The sequence below is a fragment of the Coregonus lavaretus genome, assembly GCF_964263955.1.
Source record: "Coregonus lavaretus genome assembly, contig: HAP1_SCAFFOLD_2772, whole genome shotgun sequence".
Lineage (NCBI taxonomy): Eukaryota > Metazoa > Chordata > Actinopteri > Salmoniformes > Salmonidae > Coregonus > Coregonus lavaretus.
This window is the reverse complement of record NW_028162146.1, coordinates 33,920-52,500: the sequence shown is the minus strand read 5'-3', so window position 1 is coordinate 52,500 and position 18,581 is coordinate 33,920. Positions and strand designations below refer to the sequence as shown.

General features: G+C 45.6%; 1 protein-coding gene across 1 annotated transcript in view; it reads left to right on the top strand.

Moving 5' to 3' along the window:
- The window catches only part of jakmip3 (Janus kinase and microtubule interacting protein 3), a gene marked incomplete at both ends in the record, with an annotated part of 37,676 nt that extends 20,749 nt beyond the window's left edge, over positions 1-16,927 (top strand). Inside the window, 15 exons of the mRNA XM_084194207.1 lie at positions 706-837; positions 1,230-1,265; positions 5,985-6,176; positions 6,862-6,990; positions 7,875-7,958; positions 8,092-8,154; positions 8,271-8,369; positions 8,639-8,737; positions 9,143-9,196; positions 10,041-10,106; positions 10,288-10,356; positions 10,644-10,721; positions 11,598-11,801; positions 16,624-16,689; positions 16,877-16,927. Of these exons, the coding sequence (XP_084050333.1) occupies positions 706-837; positions 1,230-1,265; positions 5,985-6,176; positions 6,862-6,990; positions 7,875-7,958; positions 8,092-8,154; positions 8,271-8,369; positions 8,639-8,737; positions 9,143-9,196; positions 10,041-10,106; positions 10,288-10,356; positions 10,644-10,721; positions 11,598-11,801; positions 16,624-16,689; positions 16,877-16,927 (1,422 nt within the window). The remainder of the gene's footprint in view (positions 1-705; positions 838-1,229; positions 1,266-5,984; positions 6,177-6,861; positions 6,991-7,874; positions 7,959-8,091; positions 8,155-8,270; positions 8,370-8,638; positions 8,738-9,142; positions 9,197-10,040; positions 10,107-10,287; positions 10,357-10,643; positions 10,722-11,597; positions 11,802-16,623; positions 16,690-16,876) is intronic.
- Between the last annotated feature and the right edge of the window lie 1,654 nt (positions 16,928-18,581).

The following is an 18,581-nucleotide window of genomic DNA, read 5'->3' as shown; positions in this document are numbered from 1 at the left end:
CCGACCAAATAAATTCGAATTTTGAATATTTTTTTATGTACAAGAAATCTCAATTTCAGTTGTCAATGTTTTTTCTTGGTCCAGTTGTAAATCGAACAAATACATGTGTATACAGTAAAAGTGTTTTCAACTTCAACATATCATGCAAGGGTGCCGATATATTTCACCGCATCTGTATAGCGAACACTGGCTACCTTTAACACACAGTGCAGTAATCTCTTGTGACAGAGAGTTAACATAAATCTAGTTGAGTAGCTGACTAGTGCACAGAGATGTGGTTCTTCAGATTTCAAAGAATGACTTAAATTGAATATCTTTGTTTTTAAAGCTGCAATATGTCACTTTTTGGGGCGACCCGACCAAATTCACATAGAAATATGAGTTATAGATCTGTCATTCTCGTTGAAAGCAAGTCTAAGAAGCGGTAGATCTGTTCTATGTGCGCTATTTCTATGTTTCCCGTTCTTCTGCGTCTTTAACTGTGGGTTTTGTACACCAGCCTCAAACAGCTGAATATACAATATTTTTGGTTATTGAAAATATATTTCACAGCGGTTTAGATGGTACAATGATTCTTTAGACTATACGTCGCTTGTTTTGTCACATAAACTGACAATAGGCGAACTACTAGAATTTTAGCAACCAGGAAATGGCGGAGCGATTTGTGCACATTGCACCTTTTTAACCGGTTTACTTCCCTTCCAGAGAGAGAAGGTGGGCACCAAAAGACGGCCCAGCTCTCTAAACGACCTTGACCAGAGTCAGGAGGAGAGAGAGATCGAGTTCCTCAGACTACAGGTTCTGGAACAGCAGAATATTATTGACGACCTGTCAAAGGTATTACCGTTTCTATGGCAACAGCTCCCTCCGTGGGTTTGCTCTGTCATTCTCTCTCTCTCGCCCTCTTCCTTTATTTCTTTGTTTTGTTTCTCTCTCTCTCTCTCTCTCTCTTTCTCTCCTTTTTTCTCTCTCGCAGTCACCTTCACAGGTAGGCTACACACACTGATGATGTTAATCACATGGAAGGGATTTGTAGTCATGAAACACAGGAAGACATTGATGATGTTAATCAAATGGACAGGATTTATAGTCATGAAACACAGGAAGACACTGATGATGTTAATCACATGGAAGGGATTTGTAGTCATGAAACACAGGATGAAACATTGCAACATTATACAGTATACAGATTCTGTACATTCAATTAAATCCTGAGTTATGTTTTCTAGGCACTGGAGACTGCTGGATACGTGAAGAGTGTGATTGTAAGTTGTCAGATAATTCCATCAAGTATTATGATAGGAATGTACCATGAGGGATAGTTCAATGGAAACAACGACTAATGTAATCTTAGTTTGGTGCAACCCCTCCCCAGACTCTGATATGGAAATGTCCTTGTGTGTCTTAGTCTCTCACTTTCCCTATATAGTGCACCTCTTTCCCTATAAAGTGCACCTCTTTCCCTATAAAGTGCACCTCTTTCCCTATAAAGTGCACCTCTTTCCCTATAAAGTGCACCTCTTTCCCTATCAAGTGCACCTCTTTCCCTATAAAGTGCACCTCTTTCCCTATATAGTGCACCTCTTTCCCTATAAAGTGCACCTCTTTCCCTATAAAGTGCACCTCTTTCCCTATAAAGTGCACCTCTTTCCCTATAAAGTGCACCTCTTTCCCTATCAAGTGCACCTCTTTCCCTATCAAGTGCACCTCTTTCCCTATAAAGTGCACCTCTTTCCCTATATAGTGCACCTCTTTCCCTATAAAGTGCACCTCTTTCCCTATAAAGTGCACCTCTTTCCCTATAAAGTGCACCTCTTTCCCTATAAAGTGCACCTCTTTCCCTATAAAGTGCACCTCTTTCCCTATATAGTGCACCTCTTTCCCTATATAGTGCACCTCTTTCCCTATATAGTGCACCTCTTTCCCTATAAAGTGCACATCTTTCCCTATAAAGTGCACCTCTTTCCCTATAAAGTGCACCTCTTTCCCTATATAGTGCATCTCTTTCCCTATAAAGTGCACCTCTTTCCCTATAAAGTGCACCTCTTTCCCTATAAAGTGCACCTCTTTCCCTATAAAGTGCACCTCTTTCCCTATATAGTGCACCTCTTTCCCTATAGAGTGCACCTCTTTCCCTATAAAGTGCACCTCTTTCCCTATAAAGTGCACCTCTTTCCCTATAGAGTGCACCTCTTTCCCTATAGAGTGCACCTCTTTCCCTATAAAGTGCACCTCTTTCCCTATATAGTGCACCTCTTTCCCTATAAAGTGCACCTCTTTCCCTATATAGTGCACCTCTTTCCCTATAAAGTGCACCTCTTTCCCTATAAAGTGCACCTCTTTCCCTATATAGTGCACCTCTTTCCCTATAAAGTGCACCTCTTTCCCTATAAAGTGCACCTCTTTCCCTATAGAGTGCACCTCTTTCCCTATAGAGTGCACCTCTTTCCCTATAAAGTGCACCTCTTTCCCTATATAGTGCACCTCTTTCCCTATAAAGTGCACCTCTTTCCCTATATAGTGCACCTCTTTCCCTATAAAGTGCACCTCTTTCCCTATATAGTGCACCTCTTTCCCTATAAAGTGCACCTCTTTCCCTATAAAGTGCACCTCTTTCCCTATAAAGTGCACCTCTTTCCCTATAAAGTGCACCTCTTTCCCTATAAAGTGCACCTCTTTCCCTATAAAGTGCACCTCTTTCCCTATAAAGTGCACCTCTTTCCCTATAAAGTGCACCTCTTTCCCTATAAAGTGCACCTCTTTCCCTATATAGTGCACCTCTTTCCCTATAAAGTGCACATCTTTCCCTATAAAGTGCACCTCTTTCCCTATAAAGTGCACCTCTTTCCCTATATAGTGCACCTCTTTCCCTATATAGTGCACCTCTTTCCCTATAAAGTGCACTACTTACAGAGACATATGGTGGGCCCTGGTCAAAAGTAGTGCACTACATAAGGAATAGGGTGCCATTTGGAATGTATCCTCAGTCTCTCAGCCTCAAAGGAGGAATAAGATATGCATCGTTAGTGTCTCTGAGGATAGCACTGTTTAATATTTAGATATGTCTCTGAGGATAGCACTGTTTAATATTTAGATATGTCTCTGAGGATAGCTCTGTTTAATATTTACAGTGAGGGAAAAAAGTATTTGATCCCCTGCTGATTTTGTACGTTTGCCCACTGACAAAGAAATGATCAGTCTATAATTTTAATGGTAGGTTTATTTGAACAGTGAGAGACAGAATAACAACAAAGAAATCCAGAAAAACGCCTGTCAAAAATGTTATAAATTGATTTGCATTTTAATGAGATAAATAAGTATTTGGCCCCCTCTCAATCAGAAAGATTTCTGGCTCCCAGGTGTCTTTTATATAGGTAACAAGCTGAGATTAGGAGCACACTCTTAAAGGGAGTGCTCCTAATCTCAGCTTGTTACCTGTATAAAAGACACCTGTCCACAGAAGCAATCAATCAATCAGATTCCAAACTCTCCACCATGGCCAAGACCAAAGAGCTCTCCAAGGATGTCAGGGACAAGATTGGAGACCTACACAAGGCTGGAATGGGCTACAAGACCATCGCCAAGCAGCTTGCTGAGAAGGTGACAACAGTTGGTGCGATTATTCGCAAATGGAAGAAACACAAAATAACTGTCAATCTCCCTCGGCCTGGGGCTCCATACAAGATCTCACCTCGTGGAGTTGCAACGATCATGAGAACGGTGAGGAATCAGCCCAGAACTACACGGGAGGATCTTGTCAATGATCTCAAGGCAGATGGGACCATAGTCACCAAGAAAACAATTGGTAACACACTACGCCGTGAAGGACTGAAATCCTGCAGCGCCCGCAAGGTCCCCCTGCTCAAGAAAGCACATATACAGGCCCATCTGTAGTTTGCCAATGAATGATTCAGAGGAGAACTGGGTGAAAGTGTTGTGGTCAGATGAGACCAAAATCGAGCTCTTTGGCATCAACTCAACTCGCCATGTTTGGTGGAGGAGGAATGCTGCCTATGACCCCAAGAACACCATCTCCACCGTCAAACATGGAGGTGGAAACATTATGCTTTGGGGGTGTTTTTCTGCTAAGAGGACAGGACAACTTCACCGCATCAAAGGGACGATGGACGGGGCCATGTACCATCAAATCTTTGGTGAGAACCTCCTTCCCTCAGCCAGGGCATTGAAAATGGGTCGTGGATGGGTATTCCAGCATGACAATGACCCAAAACACACGGCCAAGGCAACAAAGGAGTGGCTCAAGAAGAAGCACATTAAGGTCCTGGAATGGCCTAGCCAGTCTCCAGACCTTAATCCCATAGAAAATCTGTTGAGGGAGCTGAAGGTTCGAGTTGCCAAACGTCAGCCTCGAAACCTTAATGACTTGGAGAAGATCTGCAAAGAGGAGTGAGACAAAATCCCTCCTGAGATGTGTGCAAACCTGGTGGCCAACTACAAGAAACGTCTGACCTCTGTGATTGCCAACAAGGGTTTTGCCACCAAGTACTAAGTCATGTTTTGCAGAGGGGTCAAATACTTATTTCCCTCATTAAAATGCAAATCAATTTATAACATTTTTGACATGCGTTTTTCTGGATTTCTTTGTTGTTATTCTGTCTCTCACTGTTCAAATAAACCTACCATTAAAATTATAGACTGATCATGTCTTTGTCAGTGGGCAAACGTACAAAATCAGCAGGGGATCAAATACTTTTTTCCCTCACTGTAGATATGTCTCTGAGGATAGCTCTGTTTAATATTTAGCTATGTCTCGTGAGGATATCACTGTTTAATATCTAGCTATGTCTCTGAGGATATCACTGTTTAATATCTAGCTATGTCTATGTCTGTGCACAGCATGCAGTAGTTAATTCTTTAGAGTCTAAGACGTTGGGGGAGACGGGTCATACTATAGATCATTTAGATATATGATTTGGAAATGTAGGACCAATTTAGGTATAAACAAATCTATATAACAAATATTTGATAAAATATTGACTTTGACCTTTACTACTAAAGTCCATAGAAACGTATTGAATAATACATTAATAAATGGCAAAAAGGACAGTCAAAAAATGAATAATAAGAAATAAGGTTTTGAAGTGTCTGCCCTAAATCTAGGATATATATATATATATATATATATATTTTTTTACACATATTTAACCCCTTTTTTTGGGTAGGCACAAAACTACATTCATACTTCCATTCAATTTTTTTCAACCGGTACCGGTTACCTTCAGACGAGTCACGTGACACTTGTGGGGGTCGTAGAGCAGAACGGAGAACACCATCGTGTTCGTGAGAGTCTCCCTCTTCCAATGATGTTTTCTTCTGGGACTACTGAAGGAGATGTTTTGGATGAGTAACAGTCTTGAGAAACAGTCTCTCTATTGTTGCTGTTCTTCTACAACGATTCAGCACAACCCTTGAGATAGGCAGACACTGAAACGTGCTGTCTTAAAAAAAAAAAAAAAATAGACGAACTAAGCAGAAAGAAACATTCTTGTTTATCTGTGTGTTTTCCTTCTTTTTTTAAAATGGAATGATTGTGTTTTCTTTAATGATGTGTCCTTAAGATGAAACCGATGGAGATGGTCGACATCTTACGTGCTCCAACCCATCTTTGCTATTTTGTGACTTTCTTCATGTTTATCCTATCCTTTTCTTAGTACAGAAATCTCACACCATTATCACCTATAACCGCTAAATACTTTAGAGCTACGAATCGACAGCTACTAACCTTGACTTTGACCTTGATTTCGCACCAGTACTCCCTGTATACAGCCTCAATATTATTATTATTATTATTTATTGTGTTACTATTATTTTATTAGTTTTTGTTACTTTTCTTACTTTTTAACTCTGCATTTTTTGGGGGAAAAGGCTCATAAGTAAGGATTTCACGTTAAAGTCTACACCTGTTATATTCGGCACGTGACAAATACCATTTTATTTAATTTTTTAATGGAATGATGTTCTAGGAAAGAGATATGCTGCTGAGGTACAGACGGCAGGGTACAGGAGGGAGGAAGAAGGTCATTAAGCCGTGTAAACCGGCGGTAGAGACGTTCTTTGGTTACGACGACGAAGAGGCTTCTATAGACTCAGACGGATCCTCCATCTCCTTCCACACAGACAGGACACCATGCACACCAGACGATGACCCGGAGGAGGTAAGACATGGACACAGACTTTCTGGGGAAAGTCATACAGTTTTGCTTGTCATGTTTAAGGGGAGTCTGACAGAGAGAAAGAGAGTGATCAAGAGAGAGGAAAGAGAGAAAGATCAAGACAGAGAGAAAGAGAGAGGAGGGGGATATATATATATATGTTTTGTCCTTTGATTGCTCCCTAATGAAAGCTTGACGTTATAGAATTATAAATGAATTTGAAAGTGTGTTTCCATTCTTGATATACAGAAGTCAATTACAGAAGTGTAAATATGCAATGCAACGTTTACTGAAAATCAGACGGTTTCATATGTAATATGTTATTTCTGATGTTGTGTTATAATGACCATGGGGTTTGACTGTTGTTTTTGTCTGTCTGTCTGTCTGTCTGTCTGTCTGTCTGTCTGTCTGTCTGTCTGTCTGTCTGTCTGTCTGTCTGTCTGTCTGTCTGTCTGTCTGTCTGTCTGTCTGTCTGTCTGTCTGTCTGTCTGTCTGTCTGTCTGTCTGTCTGTCTGTCTGTCTGTCTGTCTGTCTGTCTGTCTGTGTCTGCCCGCTCGTCTGTGTCTGTCTGCCTCCATGCCCGTCTGTCTGCCTGTCTGTGTCTGTCTACCTGCATGTCTGCCCGTCTGTCCGTCTGCCCGCCTGCCCGCCCGCCTGTCTGCCTGCCTGCCTGCCTGCCTGCCTGTAGGGTATGATCAGGGAGGAGACAGAGATGAGGTTTCATCAGTTGACCATGGAGTACCAGGCTCTTCAGAGAGCATATGCACTTCTACAGGAGCAGGTCGGGGGCACGTTTGATGCAGAGAAGGAAGTCAAGGTAAGAGGTGCTCTTTTATGATGCCATTATCAAAACATGTATTTCATTCACTGGGCAGGAATGTATTTTAGACCACTAGTCCACAAGAAATATTGGGCTAAAGTCATATTCACTTGCCCTTCATAAGTAGGACTCCTCCAAGGCCTGATTCAGTTGAGACATTTGCATAAATCATTAATTGACGTAAGTGAGAGAATATGTGAGTTAAGCACGCAGGTCTCAAACCAGAATGCTGCCCTAGAGACTGAACCACATAGATACAGAATGCTGCCCTAGAGACTGAACCAGGTAGAGACAGAATGCTGCCCTAGAGACTGAACCAGGTAGAGACTGAATGCTGCCCTAGAGACTGAACCAGGTAGAGACTGAACCAGGTAGAGACAGAATGCTGCCATAGAGACTGAACCAGGTAGAGACAGAATGCTGCCCTAGAGACTGAACCAGGTAGAGACTGAACCAGGTAGAGACAGAATGCTGCCCTAGAGATTGAACCAGGTAGAGTCAGAATGCTGCCATAGAGACTGAACCAGGTAGAGTCAGAATGCTGCCATAGAGACTGAACCAGTTAGAGTCAGAATGCTGCCATAGAGACTGAACCAGGTAGAGTCAGAATGCTGCCATAGAGACTGAACCAGGTAGAGTCAGAATGCTGCCATAGAGACTGAACCAGTTAGAGTCAGAATGCTGCCATAGAGACTGAACCAGGTAGAGTCAGAATGCTGCCATAGAGACTGAACCAGGTAGAGACAGAATGCTGCCCTAGAGACTGAACCGGGTAGAGACAGAATGCTGCCATAGAGACTGAACCAGGTAGGGAAACATATTCTACTATCATTTATTATCATTGTATATAACCAGTGAATGTTGTTCTCTTCACTCCACAGACAAGAGAACAGTTGCAAGCAGAGCTTCTTCTCTACCAAACCAGAATACAGGACCTAGAGTGTGTTCTGTCCCAACAAGGACAGGTGACTGGATTACACACACATATAGCCACACGCACACACACACACACACACGCACGTATTCACGCACACAAACACACACAGACACACACACTGTTCTTTGCCACTGATTAGCTGATTCCTTGTGTGTTTGAAGGATATGAAGTGGATCGAAGAGAAACAGGCCCTGTTTCAAAGAAATCAAGAACTTATAGAAAAGGTATGAACTATTATCCATCATATTTACTCAAAGTGATGTGTCACATGTAATTCAGGTGTGATTGGAAAAAATGTGACTGTGGTTATCTTTCCCGTGTATTTCCCCTCTCTTAACAGATCAAGCACGTGGAAACAGAGGAGTCACGTTTAAAAAACGAATTTCAGGACGCCAGAGACCAAAATGAACTCCTGGAGTTCCGGATCCTTGAACTTGAAGTAAGAGCAGGGAATTTAAACTCCTCCAACAACCGCTCCACGGGCTCCGTAGTATGGCATCGTCTCCAACCTCTGTGTTTCCATTGGACCTTGGATACAATTGGACGAAAATGTTTCATCTTAATGTTATTCAGGTTTTGGAAATGTATTATCAGTTTTAGCTATACTCCTAGATACTGTAGGTAATTAAAGACTTGCAGGCTGGTTTTACATGCCCATGGTCTCCAAGGTGGGCCATCTAGTAATAACGACATCTTATCACCATCCAGGAGCGGGAGAGGAGATCTCCAGGCATCAACTTCCACGACGTCCACTTCTGTGAAGGCGTCAGTCCACTGCAGGTGTACTGTGAGGCCGAGGGAGTCACAGTGAGTCTACATCTATCATAATAATAATGTCATATATAATATAGTTTGGTGAAGGCAGAAGTGAGTCTATATCCTTAATAATAATATCTTATGAAAGGTGCTAGGGGGTAGAGGTTAGGAGCTAGGGGCTAAGAGAGGTGTCTATGGCCCTCCAAATTCAAATCTTGACCTCAAAGCCAGTTCCACTGCCTTTTTTTCCCCCATTGTTCCCCTCTAATCAGGGACTGGTTTAGACCTGAGACACCAGGTGGGTGATATTAATGATCAGGTAGAACAGACACCCAGCAGACTCCAGACCTCGTTGGGTCAGAGTTGAATAACCTTGGTCAAAGGGGGAGTGTTAAGGGGTTGATTTTGATTTTATTTGAAGTTTAACCTGATGTTCTTGTCTCTTCTCCCTGGCAGGACATCGTCATCACAGAGCTGATGAAAAAGCTAGATATACTGGGGGATAATGCCGTAAGTGTATGTTCATTTCCTATCTACATGTATGTACATGTATGTCTGCCTGCAGTATGGTTCGCTCCAACATCACTGGACTCATTGCTCTGTCTGTCTCCTCTGTGTTGTACAGTAAGGGAAAAAAGTATTTGATCCCCTGCTGATTTTGTACGTTTGCCCACTGACAAAGACACGATCAGTCTATAATTTTAATGGTAGGTTTATTTGAACAGTGAGAGACAGAATAACAACAAAAAAATCCAGAAAAATGCATGTCAAAAATGTTATTAATTGATTTGCATTTTAATTAGGGAAATAAGTATTTGACCCCTCTGCAAAACATGACTTAGTACTTGGTGGCAAAACCCTTGTTGGCAATCACAGAGGTCAGACGTTTCTTGTAGTTGGCCACCAGGTTTGCACACATCTCAGGAGGGATTTTGTTCCACTCCTCTTTGCAGATCTTCTCCAAGTCATTAAGGTTTCGAGGCTGACGTTTGGCAACTCTAACCTTCAGCTCCCTCCACAGATTTTCTCTGGGATTAAGGTCTGGAGACTGGCAAGGCCACTCCAGGACCTTAATGTGCTTCTTCTTGAGCCACTCCTTTGTTGCCTTGGCCGTGTGTTTTTGGGGGGGGGCAGTATGAAAAATAAAATAAGATAAGAGGATAAGAGCGTCTGCTGAATGACTAAAATGTAATGTAAATGTGTTGATGGATCTGCTGTTTGCCTGCAGTATGGTCCGCTCCAACATCACTGAACTCATTGCTCTGTCTGTCTCCTCTGTGTTGATGGATCTGCTGTTTGCTTGATACTGAGTGTCTGAGTGTTGTGTTTTCCCTATGTACCATGTACCACCCAGAACCTATCCAATGAGGAGCAAGTGGTTGCCATTCACGCCAGGACTGTCTTAACACTAGCAGAAAGGGTATTTTTTTATATATTTTTTTTTTATTAACTTACATTTCAAAAGGCTGTTGATCTTTGTTTGTTTGAATGCCGGCCTTGTCTTTGAATCCCTGTCGTAGGCTTTGCATCATTGAGTTAATGAGATAAAATAATGTTTTTATTCCCAGCTGAATATCCTGCTTACTGTCTTCTCCTTTCAGTGGCTTGAGAATATAGAGGTCACCAAAACCGCTTTAGCACAGAAAAGGATGGACATTGAAAGTGAGAAGGTAAATGGCTGATCTGCATTTTATTTGAACCCTTCTCATTTAGCATGCTGCTCAAGTTGTTTTGCATGGAAGTACGTGGTATATGGTATATGCTTAAAGTGCATTGGCAACTGGCAATATATTGTAGCCCGACCTACAGTGTTTAACAGACATCTTATATGAATGAACAAATGAATGAAAGAAAGAAATAATGAATGAATGAATTTACAAATGAATGAATGATTTTGTATGAATCTTTAGTATGAGTTATCTGGATGACGAGGTTGTGTTCTGTGTGTTATTTGCAGCATGTGTTCAGTAAACAGAAAGGCTACCTGGATGAGGAGTTGGACTACAGGAAACAGTCCATGGCTCAGGCACACAAGGTGAGAGGCATTTAAAATGGACCCAAATGTTCAAGGAAAAGCTTGCCTTTGTAAACTAACACTCTCACTCTGGATAAGAGCATCTGCTAAATGACTCAAATAGAAAATGGAAATATACAATGAGTGGACAAAAAATTAAGAATACCTTCCTAATATTGAGTTGCTCCCCCTTTTTGCCCTCAGAACAGCCTCAATTCATCGGGGCATGGACTCTACAAGGGGTCGAAAGCTTTCCACAGGGATGCTGGCCCATGTTGACTCCAATGCTTCCCATAGTTGTGTCAAGTTGGCTGGATGTCTTTTGGGTGGTGGACCATTCTTGAGACACATGGGAAACTGTTAAGCGTGAAAAACCCAGCAGCGTTGCAGTTCTTGACACAAACCAGTGTGCCTGGCACCTACCACCATACCCCGTTCAAAAGCACTTTAATATTTTGTTTTGCCCATTCACCCTCTGAATGGCACACATACACAATCCATGTCTCAATTGTCTCAAGGCTTAAAAATCCTTCTTTAACCCGTCTCCTCCCCTTCATCTACACTGATTGAAGTGGATTTAACAAGTGACATCAATAAGGGGTCGTGGAAAGAGCAGGTGTTCTTAATGTTTTGTATAGTCAGTGTATATGCCCACAAACTACCTTTTCACTCTCCTCCTTCCTCTCTCCCCTCCCTCCCCTCCTCCCCTCCCTCCCTCCCTCCCTTCCTCCCCTCCCGCCCTCCCTCTCTCCCCTCCCTCCCTCCCTCTCTCCCCTCCCTCCCTCTCTCTCCTCCCTCCCTCCCTCCCTCTCCTCCCTCCCTCCCTCTCCTCCCTCCCTCTCTCTCCCCTCCCTCTCTCCCCTCCCTCCCTCCCTCTCTCCCCTCCCTCCCCTCCAGAGGATCTTGGAGCTAGAGGCGATGCTGTTTAACGCCCTGCAACAGGAGGCGGGTGCCAAGATGGCGGAGATGCTGTCGGACGACGAGCGGGAGAAACTGCGTCGGGCGGTGGAGCAGTGGAAGAGAGCGGTCATGACGGAGCTCAGAGAGAGGGACTCACAGATCCTCAGGGAGAGAATGGAGCTGCTACAGCACTCACAGCAGGTGAGAGGATGGAGCTGGTAGAGGATGGAGCTGGTAGAGGATGGAGCTGGTACAGGGAGAGGATGGAGCTGGTACAGGGAGAGGATGGAGCTGGTAGAGGATGGAGCTGGTACAGGGAGAGGATGGAGCTGGTAGAGGATGGAGCTGGTACAGGGAGAGGATGGAGCTGGTAGAGGATGGAGCTGGTACAGGTAGAGGATGGAGCTGGTAGAGGATGGAGCTGGTACAGGGAGAGGATGGAGCTGGTAGAGGATGGAGCTGGTAGAGGATGGAGCTGGTAGGGGATGGAGCTGGTAGAGGATGGAGCTGGTACAGGTAGAGGATGGAGCTGGTACAGGTAGAGGATGGAGCTGGTAGAGGATGGAGCTCAGCTATCCTACAGTACATTCCTCAGGGAGATCCTCCTTCCTCAGCTACCCTACAGTACATTCCCCAGGGAGATCCTCCTTCCTCAGCTACCTTACAGTACATTCCCCAGGGAGATCCTTCCTCAGCTACCCTACAGTACATTCCCCAGGGAGATCCTCCTTCCTCAGCTACCCTACAGTACATTCCCCAGGGAGATCCTCCTTCCTCAGCTACCTTACAGTACATTCCCCAGGGAGATCCTCCTTCCTCAGCTACCCTACAGTACATTCCCCAGGGAGATCCTCCTTCCTCAGCTACCCTACAGTACATTCCCCAGGGAGATCCTCCTTCCTCAGCTACCCTACAGTACATTCCCCAGGGAGATCCTTCCTCAGCTACCCTACAGTACATTCCCCAGGGAGATCCTCCTTCCTCAGCCACCCTACAGTACATTCCCCAGGGAGATCCTTCCTCAGCTACCCTACAGTACATTCCCCAGGGAGATCCTCCTTCCTCAGCTACCCTACAGTACATTCCCCAGGGAGATCCTTCCTCAGCTACCCTACAGTACATTCCCCAGGGAGATCCTCCTTCCTCAGCTACCCTACAGTACATTCCCCAGGGAGATCCTCCTTCCTCAGCTACCCTACAGTACATTCCCCAGGGAGATCCTCCTTCCTCAGCTACCCTACAGTACATTCCCCAGGGAGATCCTTCCTCAGCTACCCTACAGTACATTCCCCAGGGAGATCCTCCTTCCTCAGCTACCCTACAGTACATTCCCCAGGGAGATCCTCCTTCCTCAGCTACCCTACAGTACATTCTCCAGGGAGATCCTCCTTCCTCAGCTACCCTACAGTACATTCCCCAGGGAGATCCTCCTTCCTCAGCTACCCTACAGTACATTCCCCAGGGAGATCCTTCCTCAGCTACCCTGCAGTACATTCCCCAGGGAGATCCTCCTTCCTCAGCCACCCTACAGTACATTCCCCAGGGAGATCCTTCCTCAGCTACCTTACAGTACATTCCCCAGGGAGATCCTCCTTCCTCAGCCACCTTACAGTACATTCCCCAGGGAGATCCTTCCTCAGCTACCCTACAGTACATTCCCCAGGGAGATCCTCCTTCCTCAGCTACCCTACAGTACATTCCCCAGGGAGATACTTCCTCAGCCACCCTACAGTACATTCCACAGGGAGATCCTCCTTCCTCAGCTACCCTACAGTACATTCCCCAGGGAGATCCTCCTTCCTCAGCTACCTTACAGTACATTCCCCAGGGAGATCCTCCTTCCTCAGCTACCCTACAGTACATTCCCCAGGGAGATCCATCCTCAGCTACCCTACAGTACATTCCCCAGGGAGATCCTCCTTCCTCAGCTACCCTACAGTACATTCCCCAGGGAGATCCTTCCTCAGCTACCCTACAGTACATTCCCCAGGGAGATCCTCCTTCCTCAGCCACCCTACAGTACATTCCCCAGGGAGATCCTTCCTCAGCCACCCTGCAGTACATTCCCCAGGGAGATCCTCCTTCCTCAGCTACCCTACAGTACATTCCCCAGGGAGATCCTCCTTCCTCAGCTACCCTACAGTACATTCCCCAGGGAGATCCTCCTTCCTCAGCTACCCTACAGTACATTCCCCAGGGAGATCCTTCCTCAGCTACCCTACAGTACATTCCCCAGGGAGATCCTCCTTCCTCAGCTACCCTACAGTACATTCCCCAGGGAGATCCTCCTTCCTCAGCTACCCTACAGTACATTCCCCAGGGAGATCCTTCCTCAGCTACCCTACAGTACATTCCCCAGGGAGATCCTTCCTCAGCTACCCTACAGTACATTCCCCAGGGAGATCCTCCTTCCTCAGCCACCCTACAGTACATTCCCCAGGGAGATCCTCCTTCCTCAGCTACCCTACAGTACATTCCCCAGGGAGATCCTCCTTCCTCAGCTACCCTACAGTACATTCCCCAGGGATATCCTCCTTCCTCAGCTACCCTACAGTACATTCCCCAGGGAGATCCTTCCTCAGCTACCCTACAGTACATTCCCCAGGGAGATCCTTCCTCAGCTACCCTACAGTACATTCCCCAGGGAGATCCTTCCTCAGCTACCCTGCAGTACATTCCCCAGGGAGATCCTCCTTCCTCAGCTACCCTACAGTACATTCCCCAGGGAGATCCTTCCTCAGCCACCCTACAGTACATTCCCCAGGGAGATCCTTCCTCAGCTACCCTACAGTACATTCCCCAGGGATATCCTCCTTCCTCAGCTACCCTACAGTACATTCCCCAGGGAGATCCTTCCTCAGCTACCCTACAGTACATTCCCCAGGGAGATCCTTCCTCAGCTACCCTACAGTACATTCCCCAGGGAGATCCTTCCTCAGCTACCCTACAGTACATTCCCCAGGGAGATCCTCCTTCCTCAGCTACCCTGCAATACATTCCCCAGGCAGATCCTCCTTCCTCAGCTACCCTACAGTACATTCCCCAGGGAGATTCTCCTTCCTCAGCTACCCTACAGTACATTCCCCAGGGAGATCCTCCTTCCTCAGCTACCCTACAGTACATTCCCCAGGGAGATCCTTCCTCAGCTACCCTGCAGTACATTCCCCAGGGAGATCCTCCTTCCTCAGCCACCCTACAGTACATTCCCCAGGGAGATCCTTCCTCAGCTACCTTACAGTACATTCCCCAGGGAGATCCTCCTTCCTCAGCCACCTTACAGTACATTCCCCAGGGAGATCCTTCCTCAGCTACCCTACAGTACATTCCCCAGGGAGATCCTCCTTCCTCAGCTACCCTACAGTACATTCCCCAGGGAGATACTTCCTCAGCCACCCTACAGTACATTCCACAGGGAGATCCTCCTTCCTCAGCTACCCTACAGTACATTCCCCAGGGAGATCCTCCTTCCTCAGCTACCTTACAGTACATTCCCCAGGGAGATCCTCCTTCCTCAGCTACCCTACAGTACATTCCCCAGGGAGATCCTCCTTCCTCAGCTACCCTACAGTACATTCCCCAGGGAGATCCTCCTTCCTCAGCTACCCTACAGTACATTCCCCAGGGAGATCCTTCCTCAGCTACCCTACAGTACATTCCCCAGGGAGATCCTCCTTCCTCAGCCACCCTACAGTACATTCCCCAGGGAGATCCTTCCTCAGCCACCCTGCAGTACATTCCCCAGGGAGATCCTCCTTCCTCAGCTACCCTACAGTACATTCCCCAGGGTGATCCTCCTTCCTCAGCTACCCTACAGTACATTCCCCAGGGTGATCCTCCTTCCTCAGCTACCCTACAGTACATTCCCCAGGGAGATCCTTCCTCAGCTACCCTACAGTACATTCCCCAGGGAGATCCTCCTTCCTCAGCTACCCTACAGTACATTCCCCAGGGAGATCCTCCTTCCTCAGCTACCCTACAGTACATTCCCCAGGGAGATCCTTCCTCAGCTACCCTACAGTACATTCCCCAGGGAGATCCTTCCTCAGCTACCCTACAGTACATTCCCCAGGGAGATCCTCCTTCCTCAGCCACCCTACAGTACATTCCCCAGGGAGATCCTCCTTCCTCAGCTACCCTACAGTACATTCCCCAGGGAGATCCTCCTTCCTCAGCTACCCTACAGTACATTCCCCAGGGATATCCTCCTTCCTCAGCTACCCTACAGTACATTCCCCAGGGAGATCCTTCCTCAGCTACCCTACAGTACATTCCCCAGGGAGATCCTTCCTCAGCTACCCTACAGTACATTCCCCAGGGAGATCCTTCCTCAGCTACCCTGCAGTACATTCCCCAGGGAGATCCTCCTTCCTCAGCTACCCTACAGTACATTCCCCAGGGAGATCCTTCCTCAGCCACCCTACAGTACATTCCCCAGGGAGATCCTTCCTCAGCTACCCTACAGTACATTCCCCAGGGATATCCTCCTTCCTCAGCTACCCTACAGTACATTCCCCAGGGAGATCCTTCCTCAGCTACCCTACAGTACATTCCCCAGGGAGATCCTTCCTCAGCTACCCTACAGTACATTCCCCAGGGAGATCCTTCCTCAGCTACCCTACAGTACATTCCCCAGGGAGATCCTCCTTCCTCAGCTACCCTGCAATACATTCCCCAGGGAGATCCTCCTTCCTCAGCTACCCTACAGTACATTCCCCAGGGAGATTCTCCTTCCTCAGCTACCCTACAGTACATTCCCCAGGGAGATCCTTCCTCAGCTACCCTACAGTACATTCCCCAGGGAGATCCTTCCTCAGCTACCCTACAGTACATTCCCCAGGGAGATCCTCCTTCCTCAGCTACCCTACAGTACATTCCCCAGGGAGATCCTTCCTCAGCTACCCTACAGTATATTCCCCAGGGAGATCCTTCCTCAGCTACCCTACAGTACACCAATATTAAACATTTCCTCTGATCTGATTTAACTTATTGTCCACCTTATTGTTCATCCTGTTTTCATGTCCAGAGAATCAAAGAGCTGGAGGAATGGATAGCAGCACAGAGAAGACAGATAAAGGAACTAGAAGAAAAGGTAAACCCGGTCAAATGGTCCCTTGAAACCAGTGACACTGTGTTGTATTGCTCAGTTGAATTGAACTGTATTTAATAGATGAATTTATTCAGACTTGGAATATGAATGCTACAAATTGCTGTCTGTTCTCCATCTGGCAGAAATGACTCTCTCCTTTCCCTCCATTATCTTCTTTTCATTCCTTCAGTTTTTATTTTTATTTTTGTTTTTTTCTTTAGCCTTTATTCTTTGGTCATAGTTCTCCTGGGAAGCCAGCGCAAGTATGTCTTTTTTACCTAAATATCTCTGTTTCTTTAACCATTAAAATAATAAATTAGTGTATATACTGTTGCGTCATATCATATTGTCATTTCAATCCACAGGTTTCCAGATTGTCTTCTCCATTTTGTTCAAGAGGACACGATTTGGAATCCAAGCTGGCTCCCAGTGTCCTGAAAGACTTTCCGAAGACTTCTCCTCACATGGGAAACCAGTCAACTATGCTGCAACACTGACTTTAAAGAGAATACTATGACCATGTTTTTTTTTTTTGTAAGGACAGCAAAACTTTTACTTCAGTAACCTTTTAAACCTGACTGCTGTCCCTCTCTTGAAGTGATGATGATGTTGACGTCTCGATGGAAGACTTCCTCTCTATGGATGAAGACTTCAGTGGAATTGAAGAACTCCTCAAAATGGGAGTGTTTTGTGTTTTTTTTCCCTGCTGAGCAGGTGGTGCTCTGGTCGCTTCCCTTTGGAAGCATGAAGAAGAAGAAGAAGAAGAGTTTGATTGATTGAAACAAACTGTAGTGAAGTCATCCGGTAGTCCTGCTCGGGGCTTAAACCTGGAACTTTGCTGTCAACCCAACACCTTAGCCAAGAGATTCCAAAACCTCTTGACGAGGTCACTAGGTGTTTAAGGTTAAATGGTGAATTGAGAAATGTTACCATAGTTCTTAATGTTCACACACCCCCCACTGAAGCTGAGCGTTTCCTAAAAATGGACACCATCCCACTGTTTACACCATCTGACCACGCTGTTATTACACTCACAGGGAGCTAGCCTCAGCCACACAAAGAGAGCTCATCCCCGAACTTTTAAAAATGGTGAAAGCCTTCAATGATGCCGCCCATACTGAAACAGACTTTGTGGCTAGTGTACCCTCTATCTATCTCTATGGCCTCAGCCCTGCCTGTCTAGTCCAGACATGATGTGGGACTCATTAGCTCCTCAATCTCAGTGTTTGAAATGAAACCAGAAGCCAAACTGTGGTAATATTAGACATCATGTATTTTTTTTTTTATGTATTAAAAAATGCAAAGATTTTAAAATACATTTCTCAAAAGAGGAATAAATAAAATGCTAAATTAGATATTTTTTTGTTGTTGATGAAGAATGAAGGTGCTTTCAATGCTTTTAGACTTTTTCCATTTGATCAGATTATGTAAGTCTGGTCTTCCCCCTTGGTGCTTGGGAGAGGGTGGGTTTGCTTCAGATGGGGACCTTGGTTAGTTCTGTTATATCCTGATGGAGAGGGTGGGTTTGCTTCAGATGGGGACCTTGGTTAGTTCTGTTATATCCTGATGGAGAGGGTGGGTTTGCTTCAGATGGGGACCTTGGTTAGTTCTGTTATATCCTGATGGAGAGGGTGGGTTTGCTTCAGATGGGGACCTTGGTTAGTTCTGTTATATCCTGATGGAGAGGGTGGGTTTGCTTCAGATGGGGACCTTGGTTAGTTCTGTTATATCCTGATGGAGAGGGTGGGTTTGCTTCAGATGGGGACCTTGGTTAGTTCTGTTATATCCTGATGGAGAGGGTGGGTTTGCTTCAGATGGGGACCTTGGTTAGTTCTGTTATATCCTGATGGAGAGGGTGGGTTTGCTTCAGATGGGGACCTTGGTTAGTTCTGTTA